Source organism: Saccostrea echinata, unplaced genomic scaffold (assembly GCF_033153115.1).
Source record: "Saccostrea echinata isolate AGI-Se365-2 ecotype Australia unplaced genomic scaffold, CSIRO_AGI_Sech_v1 ptg000014l, whole genome shotgun sequence".
Classification (NCBI taxonomy): Eukaryota; Metazoa; Mollusca; class Bivalvia; order Ostreida; family Ostreidae; genus Saccostrea; species Saccostrea echinata.
Window position 1 is genome coordinate 14,156,751 of NW_026889763.1, and position 10,750 is coordinate 14,167,500.

General features: G+C 32.3%; 2 protein-coding genes across 2 annotated transcripts in view; both read left to right on the forward strand.

The window, feature by feature from the left end:
• Positions 1-10,750, forward strand: part of LOC133187253 (CUB and sushi domain-containing protein 3-like) — a 134,237-nt gene that overhangs the window by 25,516 nt on the left and 97,971 nt on the right. The gene's annotated exons all lie outside the window — the stretch shown is intronic.
• Positions 5,281-8,404, forward strand: LOC133186940 (angiopoietin-4-like). Its single transcript, XM_061322325.1, has 4 exons — positions 5,281-5,308; positions 6,390-6,532; positions 7,776-7,872; positions 8,205-8,404. The coding sequence occupies exons 2-4, from the start codon at positions 6,416-6,418 to the stop codon at positions 8,402-8,404; spliced, it is 414 nt and encodes a 137-aa protein (XP_061178309.1). The 5' UTR covers positions 5,281-5,308; positions 6,390-6,415.

Genomic DNA, 10,750 nt, shown 5'->3' on the forward strand with positions numbered 1-10,750 from the left:
ACAAAGAAACGATACAAATTTGAAGCAGAGCAAACACGGATCTTAAAATTTAGAGGTGGGATCAGGTGCCATGGAGAAGTGAGCATCCCTTGCCGACCGGTCACACCCGCCGTGCATAAATAATTTTCCTTGTGTGAATGCTATGACAGTTAATTTTTCATTGAGCATAAACAGATCATGCATGTATCGAGAAAATAACACTCACACAATTGGTTACCGCTACTGATTCCCGTGGTCAACGACACGCGTGAGTATCCACTTACAGTTTAACCATAATTTATATTCTTCTGATTAAAACATTGTTATTGTTCGTGATTGTATAAACATGACATACATGTGTTACAAAAAGTGTTGCACATTTTTATCAACCTTTTTTTTCAGCATAACATTTTTTACTTAATATGTCAATGGGATATTTGTCAGGTAATTAGCCAATATTAAAAGACATATGCTGAGTCATAGAAATTTATTCACATTAACTGTATCTTTTGTGTAGATTAAAAAATATGTGTAGGGTCATGTTTTTTTTTTAAAATCACCCTTATGTTAACTTTTGATGTCAACCAAAACTTGTGTTGTAACCAATTAATGGCCGACAACTTTCGGGCCAGACCAGGATTATAAAATCAGGCCAGGTTTTATGGTACACCATTGCGTTATCTGATGGCAGACAGAGTTTACCTTAATTGATTGCAGATTTATTTCTGGTACACGATAAAACAATTAACGCATATCCTAACCAATTATTCTTGCAATAAAAAACTGAATGTTTATCCAAGATCCTTTACAAATAAGCCTGTTTAGCTGACCAGGAAAAACCACAACGTGGAAGGCTGGGACAAACCTAAAGTGCTACACCATTTTCTAAAAAAGCACGGAAAAACAGTAGTGAGTATGAAGACTTTCATAACATTCTGATGCAATAGTTAATACATTAGTGGGTGCCTAAAAACAGAAATTATGTAAAAATTTGTAGAATGTATCTGTTCTTCTAAAGTGCTCGTTAAATCACTTGTCAGTCATTTTCTTCCATGTTCACAAGAATCATTACAAAGTGTTCTTGACGGGAAACAATAATCATGATAATAAAGGTAGAAAATAGACATGGTTTGGTTAAAACTAAAACGCATTCCCATATGAAAAAAAGGATTTCAAAAACTGTCAAGGATGGAAGACAATATAATCTTTATTTCGTAATCTATTCTGTATTTAATGATATTTCTGGCATTTAGGCCTTTGTTGTTATACCTGATCAATACTTAGGGCTCACTGCGAGTTTGATCTGACGACAAGGGGTGCTTGCTCCTTCTATTCCTCTTATCCTACCTCTGAAATTTCCGGGGGTTACAGTTTTGTTTTGTTTGTGAACTTTTTTTTAGATCGATCACTGTTCGTTATTTTCACCTTTTTCATTATATATCGAAACAGCATTCAGATACAGAAAGCACTTCTTGTATCAGATTAAACAGAGACCACGTTTCCTGATAATTGACAGTTGACAGAGCCCATTTTAATTGAACATAGATGCAAGGTTTTCTCTAATTCACGAAAATACGACAAATTCCTAGTGACGTCCTAAACAATTGGTTTGGAAATATGATATAAACCTGATCTTTATGAATCTGCAGTCTTTTGAATCTTTTACGAAATAAGCCTTCTTAGCGCATCTGGCTGTTGTGGAATAGTACTTTTTTGTATAAACTTCATAGTTATTTTTTGGATGACAAATCAACAGATTTGAAAATTTTCGAGTTCCGTTTTTATTGAAAAAGAAGTTGTTTATGATATTGAAAAACCAAGGTTTAATTTATCGAAAGGAATGAATGGCGATATAAAGTGTAGAAACATCGTACGTTTTGATGTTATAGGTGTTTGAAACATTTGGTGGTTTTAATTTATTAATATTTCTTTAGTTTTTGAGGATTTACATTTGATTTGCTCTACTTCTACAATATGCTGTAGCACAGTATGTCTGACGTTTCTCCTTAACAGCAGTTAATATTTTGGCAAGAAGTAAAGATAGGGCTTGGCAGAGTATTTGTTGGACTTATAAACATATCTTTGTTCGTAAGTAAATGAATTTAAAAACACAGGTTTTTAATAAAACAAAAATTTTCTCTAAAAGAAAGTAATATGCCTAAAATGTGTAATTCTTTCACGAATATAACATATTTATGACAAATAATGTCTGAATTTGATATTCAAGCGGTCGTTTTCATTTGCATTATATGATAACCACTATAATTAATACTAAGGATATTAAGTGCTATAACATTAATGAATCAGTCTCCATATGTGAGCTAAAAGTCTGAAATCCGTAAATAACATACAAAACTAAGGTAGTTCGGACAAAATGTTTCTAACTGTAACCTGTACACACAGCAAAATTGTTCTTTATTTTTTTTGGTACATCTCTCCTGACATTGCAAGATGCAAATCCTGTAAAGTGTGATTAGAAAATTTTTATTCGTTGAAAATGAATCAGAAGTGTTAATATAGTTGTCCGTTTACAAAAAATGAAAGAATTCAATATATTTTTCTAATCTTAAAATGATTGAATGCATATGTACGGGTTTACGCACGTGCAGGGGAAAACACGAATTCTCACACCCAGCTTAAACAAATAATCTGATAATAAGAAACAAAAAAGACCCATCTATCAGCATCTCTTACAAACATGTTAAGCTCACCTTATAATAGAAGTAATGAAGATACTTTTATTATGCTTTTACAAAGATTATATTACAATGATATCATTTGTCACTTAAAATATATCAAGAGAAAAATACTTTTGTTACTTTTCAGATAAGAGCGACATTATAGTGTTTGTTTGCTGCGTTGCATCTAAAATATTTTTGAAAGGGATAATGAAGGTTTTAGTTACGTTGTAAGAAAACACAAGGTTTTTGTAGAAAGCAATATGTAAAGTCAAGTGACTACAAATTTCTTTATTTATTATTATACATTCTATCCTATTTGTTACTGTGTGACTTTAAAAACATTTCATTTGCTAGGTGGATAAGAATCTGAGTCTCGGTTTGATATCCTGAGTGATTAATCTGAACTTGAAAAAACTTAAGAACCTTTCCAAAAATATATTATAAATGACAACAGATTTTATCTTCTATGACATATATATATATATATATCTAAAGTATATTATTTAATAATATACTAACATTTTTTTTAAATTTTAGATTATATTTTAAAACTGTATAAAGGAAAGAAAAATAATAATCCTTCAAAAACCAAAAAGTATTATTTTTTATCTAAATCATATTCGTGTATAAAAAGACTGCTATTGGATACATATCTTCCAGTACCAAGTCAATTCTTTGGAGCAAATACAAAAAACCCATTTTTTTAAAAATGTGTCTATAGAGAGCGCCTGTGCATGTGATTTAATAATAGGTCTGCAATTAGATACATAAGCGACATTGCCTTTCCAGTAAAAGGCACGCCTCCTGTTTTTCTACGTCAATACGCCCTTTCATTTGTGCAATAAATAAGTAAAATGCAACATAAAACATTCATTGCATTTGTGAATCAAAGACAAGGTATGGTAACGCCCAAATATGACCCTTTATTTTAGTGGTTATCATATAATAGAATGAAAACCGGTTAAAGTTAGGATAGTTGGCAATTAAAAGCGTTGAATTATGATGGTTTTAAAAGTAGCATACTTAAACGGAGGCAAAAGAAAACAATTTAGAACCTTGTACAATGTTCATCAAGCGCGATGGAAGTTATTCCTAATTAAGACCCTTACATTCTAAAAACGTATTTTCATAGAAAATATTTACTGTGAAACTACTTTTATTCGTGTGCGAAAAATTTTCGGAAGTTTAGCTATCTTCCTTATATATGTACAGTGTAATAATATTTCGCTATCACCTGTATATGGTGCTTGTATCTCCCAATTAAATCAATACGCATGAGCATGCTCCGAGTACTGTTATATTTGAACCGAGGCAGGGTAATGACAGATAAGCTGATGTTACAGGGATTTCAACAACCTCATTTAAAGTCAGCATTTCGTAAAATGACTTGTTTAGCAAAGTTAGTCCATTTTATTTTGTCTGACATGTTTCATACCAATTGTTAAACCTTTGTTTTTATGCTGAATTCGCCTACAGAAAGACCCGTCTATCTGATCAATATCTGGAGCTCTCGGAGCGTTTGACCGGTCAATGGGGGATGCACACTCTTCCAAGGCATTTGATCCCGCCTCTGGAATTTCCGTGAGTCCGTGTGCCCTGTTCAAAGATTTGTATTGTTTACAGATATTTTTTGAAACTCATCACTGTTTGTTACATGTACCTTCATCTTTTATGCTTTGTATTGCTTGCGAATATTATTCGAATTCGCCACTAAGTATTGAATTAATTTTGTATTATTGAAGAAAAAAATTTCATTCGCGTAAATTAGTCGCCATTGATAGATTTTGAAGTTACCAATCTCGAGTAAAAGTTGTTGCGAATAACTGTTGGTTTACAATTTCTGAGAATAGTGTAGGAAATATATAAAAAAAAAATATATATATGAAAAATTATCTCATTTTAAAAAATGAGGTTTTGAACACGTTCAAATGTCCTAAGAAGCCCTTCTTGCTTCATAGAACTGTAATCTATGGACCAACCCACTTAGTTATCCAGTGAAGTTTGAAATGACGTTATTTTCCTATCAATTTTTGAGAACGTAGAAGAAGGCTAGCTAAAAGTCTGTCGGAAAAAAAAAATTTAAATAGTGAAGAATCATTATACTCAACAGTTTTAGCAGAAAAGATTTTCTTGCATCCAGGTAAGAGAGAGAAGACACAATGATTACAGTGGATTATAAACTTTTGATTATTATACTTGCATCTTGTTTTCCTTCAAATGCTTATTCTCTGTTGACTGAAAATAATGAGACAAAAGTCAAGGACGTTGATATACTGCGACAATTGTTGAACCAGGAGTCTTTATTCAGAATAGCTCTGACCAAAGACGTCGAGAACATCAAACAATACCTTTTACTAAAACAAGAAGATGCAAACCAGGAAAATGTCATTTCAGAAGGTCGTCATGCATCGGAAGAGAGGAACTTTATTAACTCGTCATTGTTGCAAACGCTTGCAGAGAATGTCAACGGCCAAAAACTTGAGAAAATGAGCAACGAAATTTCTTTACAAAGGGAGCAGTTCTCAAAATTATCTGAGAACTTTAAGAAGCTTTCAGCAATGCTCTTAAAAGGGTTCGATGGACTTGAGAATACAAATACGACCATGAACCCCAAGCAAAGGGCATCGAAGAGAAAACTGACCTACTCGGTAAGCAATTAGTAAATTATATCATTATTGCAAACTAAAGGTGTATTATATTTGACTATTCTATTTAGCGCCTTTGGTGGAAAGCAGTTTTTTTTCTATATCAAGTACATAGATTTTTGTCTTGTATTCTTAAATATTGATTATATTATACATTCAAAGTGTACTAAATCAAATCTACACTAATTTGATGAAATATAACGTAAAGGTAAAATGAAGAAGTTAATAAAGGTAATAAAAACTATATACAAGGTGATATTCTGATCTTTTCCAGAATAAGGACGCTTACGTGAGCGATACTATAATCAATCATTGTTTTCTTATGTGCTTACCGACCACAGTAGCCTAGTGGCAGGCTGTTCGCTTTGTGATCCCTAGGTCCGCGTTTGATTCTTGTTCGCTGCGCCGCGTCAAATCAAAAGACGTAAAAATAGGGAATGACTGTTTCTCTATTAAGCGCCCGGCCTTAGAAGTAAAAGTCATGGGTCTTTTGAAAATCAAGGTCTTGTGGCACGATAAAAAAAACTCACTGCTGAATGACCTTTAGTGCCGAGTATAGATCTAAATTTGAAGATCTTCACCGGTATATGGTGACGCTTCTTTATGAGTAAAATGTTTAAGAATTTTTACATACACTTAATTGAAAATGGATTCACAGCGTTCCTTTATATGTAGAATCAACATAAGAAATGGAAACTTCAGTTCTGAAAAGTTTTATTAGTTTTAATGCTCTTACATGCGACTGATGTTTATTTCCATAAAAAATTTATATTTTACTACAGACTGCACATTTTGTCTTTGAATCATACATCTCCTGTACATTTCCAATTAACAATCCGCTTCATAGTTGTATGTCTATCAAATTATGATTTAAGAAAGTAATGAATTTCAACAAGGATTATTCAAGTGTTCTGTTATATGATTTTCATGGTTTTTCAACGTATATAATCTTCAAAAAATAAAAAAAAATAATAAATTGTGATAAGAATTTTTCTAGCATTTAGTTTATTAATGAGTCATTCCTTGCATGATTTAAATGTTTTGAAAAACTGTGGAAAAGCAAGGATTCTTATCATTAATTTAGATAAAAGATACAGAGATTGTCAAGAGATGCTGAGACAGAACAAAGACCTGATGAACCAGAACGGAGTATATACAATTTATCTTGGATGTAACATACCACGGAAGGTCTTCTGTGACATGACAACCAATGGTGGGGAATGGACGGTACTTCATTGTCGATAAATATGAATATTTTCCTAAATGAAAAAAAAATTCTTTAGACCAAAATGGAATACGAAGATAACGGACAGTAATCAAGCTGAAGACCATACAAATTTGGAGCAGAGCAAGCATGAATCTTTAAAAACATGATATGGTATCAGATGCAATGGAAGAGTAAGCATCTTCTGTCAGCCAGTCAAATTCTGCAGTGTGTTCCATGTCATAATCAAGAAAACGGAAAAAAATCTGTAGACAATTCAGTGAGAAATTATAAGCCTATCAATTTGTTTGAAAAACGTTTCTCAACATTCGATTCAATGAAAGGCTGTGTTTTCACCCTAACAAAAGTACTATAGTTAACTATAGTTTACTATAGTTAACTATAGTTAACTATAGTGATAATTTTGACACTATGAAAACTTTGATTTACTATAGTAATAACTTTGACACTTTGAATTACTATGGTGATAATTTTGACACTTTGATTTACTAAAATGATAACTATGAAAACTTTGATTTACTATGGTGAAAACTTTGATTTACTATAGTGATAACTATGACTCTATAGTGATAACTTTGACACTTTGATTTATTATAGTTAACTACAGTAAATTATAGTTAAGTTTAGTATTTTTGTTAGGGCAGTCAGCATTTCGTAAATAATAATCTTGTTATCAAATATAACCTGTTAGTGTTATTGCATGGTATGTAGGCTGACGGTTTCATATCTGTTTTTATACTGAATTCACTACGAATAGTTCCGTCTACCTGATCAATACATAGGGCTCACGTTGGGTGTGACCGGTCGACAGGGGATGCTTACTCCTCCTAGGCACCTGATCCCACCTCTGGAATTTCCAGGGGTCCGTGTTTTATACCATCTTCACATATTTGTATTGTTTATAGACTTTTGCGATCGATCACTGTTCGTTATCTTTACCTTTTTCATTCTGTTACAAGACACAACATGCTAGGATATCGATTTGTTAATAATTATTCATGTTTATTATAGAATGTTAGATATATAATATTCTTATGAATTTATATCATGCGAACAAATTATATCTTTTCATGTCTCTGTCTATATTCATTTTTGAAATAAATCAGATATGTTTAGCATTCTCGTTTATTTCCTTTCATTGAAAACAATTCAAAACTATTGGATAGAAATTTTCAGATATTTTAATAAATGCTGTTGAAATACTTCATTTAGCTAAAAAAACTTCTAACAATACAATTGTTTCAGGTAATGCAGAGAAGATTTGATGGATCAACAGATTTCAATAGAGAGTGGAAAGATTACAAGGAAGGTTTTGGAGATCCAAGTAAAGAATACTGGTTAGGTAAGAAATATTTAAAGTGATAGTTCAGTTTGACAATGTTATACTAGTTAACCCCATACAACTAAGTATTTTTAAAGTTCATTTCAAATGAGCATCTGGTCCTATTGCATGTTAATGGATTGAGTTGATTTTAGAGATTTAGAAAACTGATTTAATTTTCCTTTTCAATGTAAGTTATGCTTCGTTATGGTTTTGAAATCAGAATAATTTTTACAGTGACAAAAATGTAGTTTAAGGCTATGCACCCTATTTCATGGAAAAAAACTAATGAATCAACATTTACAAATTACCTTGTCTTTTAATATATAACAATGGGGTTAACAATTTCACAGGGAATGACGCAATCCACGATCTTACCGATAGAAGAGAACAAGAACTGTGGATAGACTTGGGAAAATTTTCTGGTTCATACGTGTATGCTCGATATTCAAACTTCTCAGTCAGGAATGAGAAAGAAAAATACCAGCTGGCTATTGCAGGGTACAGCGGAAATGCAGGTAACAGCCTGTTTATTGCGTTTATCGTTAAATAACACAGGAATCGCCTTTCAATCTGTTTCATTGCATATAGGTCAGGTACACCAACACACATTGCAGGTTATTCCATGATAAAAACTAATCTGATCCAAAAGAATAAAAACATACGGTTAAGTCACGTGTCTTTCGGATGAGACCTTAAACAACCGAAGTCCCATGTCGCGTTAGGCATTGGCACAATGAAGAACCCTTACTGCTCTCGTGACACTTAGTGACAAGTAAAGGTCTGAATATGAAGATCTTCACCAGCACACGGTGACGCCTCATGATAGCTGAAAAATGCTTGAATGGGAGTTAACCAACATATAATCAAATAATCAAATATTTTGTATGTATGAGTTGGGGAAGTACTCTAAAGTTGATATTACAAAGATGCTTGAGGTTCTCATTGACAAACTCTATGTAGTCTTTGAAGACCAAGTCTTCCAACAATCAAACTATGGCCTTCAATTCACCATTTAGATGTATCGACGACGCTTTATCAATTAACAATAGTACTTCCATGCATATGTCTAATCGATCTATCCCGTTGAACTCGAAATAAAAGATAATATAGAGTCTGCCATATCTGTTTCATATTTGGATGTTTTACTGACTACAGACGACAATGGCTAACTGATAAGTGAACTCAATGAAAAACGTTATGACTTCGGCTCTTCCTTTAATTATGTAGCAATGTTTCAATATCACCTGCATAATTATTGTGTTTATATTTAGCACTTGATTCGATACCCAAAAGTATGCTCTGCATACTACCAATTTTTATACTGAGATAAGCTATTGACAAATCCGTTTAAAATAAGCTTTACGCATTTTCTTTGATCTTTATAATGTAAAATACAAAATAACACTGGATAGTATTTTGTCTGACATGTGTCATACCTTACATTAAGTCATTGCTTTTATACTTAATTTGACTTCCTGATCAATACGCAAGGTTTTCCATCATTTGAACTTTTACTGTGTTGCAGACTTCATGCGAAGCATTAATATTCGCGATATTTTCGCGATCAAATTCGCAACTGAACCTATTCATTATAATTACACAAGCATACACGCACACAACTATTTTGACTCACTTATTCGTTAAACAAATGGTATGATAGTGCATATTATTAAAAAAATAAATTAAAGGATATTGAAAACAATTAGAATGTATCCAATTATATATAAAAATGTACATACTATAAACAAACCAACTGCCTCCCCCCCCCCCCCACTACTCACAACTGTAAAAAGAATACATATATACTATACCTGTATCAGTATTTACAAGTTGTTAGTATTAAATCTTGATATTTTTATATATAACTTCGTATTTTACACATGCACAGAAGGGCAGAAGAATTTCTTGTCGATACAATCTAACTACTTACCATCTTTAAAAGTAAATTTGTAAGTTTTTGAATTTTAAAAAGAAACTTTAGAATAGTAAAATACTTTTGGGGTGCCTTTAAATTCTTCAACAGTACATTTAACATCAATTAAATCATGGTATGATGTTTGACTCACAGTGCCATCATAATTCTAGAGACGTGATTCTGAAGTAAAGACATACATTTAATTATTTTTTATATATTTAAATAATATTTTAAACTAGCAATTATACGGTTGCATGGAAGTGTGACAGCATTTGATTTGTCTTTGTTCCTTCATGCGTTAAGTTCAGTGAGGGTCTAGGAGATAATACTGCAAGGTGAAGCAAGACAATATGCTCTAATTAAGAGATAATTAAATGATCTGCATAAAAAATTGAAAGACGATAGATTTGTTTGATGAAAATTTCAGTTATGCTCCGATTTTCTGATTATCACAGATTTTAGTGTGTCGCAAAATTTTTACTGTGTCGCACGCTTAAATTTTGAATTGTTACTGTGTCGGGGAAAATTTTTCTGTGTCGGGCCCGACACAGTAAAACAGCTCATGGATAACCCTGAATATGTAGGGTCCACCGGTGTGACCGGTTGACATGGTATGCTTACTCTTCCTAAGCACTTGATACCACCTATGCAGTTTTCAGAGGTCCGTATTTTACCCTGTTCCAGATTAGTTTTGTTTATTATATATTTGTTATATAATACAGGATTTTTGGATCCCTGATATGAACACAGGCACGCGCCCTGTATTACACACCCTGTATCAGCACCCTTTATTTCACCCTTTATCGCACCCTTTATTACCCTTTATTACACCTTTCTCTGTATTTTTCATCTATTTTTATTCGTTTATGAAGTTTATCTAAATTGTAATATTAATTTTACTTCATCAGATATTTATGCTATTCAAAATAATTATTTGTTTAATATATAATTATTTCATTTTTTATCACTGAATGCATTGTC

What these genes read in the sequence shown, in the direction of transcription:
- LOC133186940 (XM_061322325.1), top strand. Translation starts at nt 6,416, where the DNA reads ATGCTGAGACAGAACAAAGACCTGATGAACCAGAACGGAGTATATACA. An exon ending in CCAATGGTGGGGAATGGACG is followed by an intron (nt 6,533 to 7,775) that starts GTACTTCATTGT and finishes CAATTGTTTCAG; the next exon opens with GTAATGCAGAGAAGATTTGA. An exon ending in AAGTAAAGAATACTGGTTAG is followed by an intron (nt 7,873 to 8,204) that starts GTAAGAAATATT and finishes ACAATTTCACAG; the next exon opens with GGAATGACGCAATCCACGAT.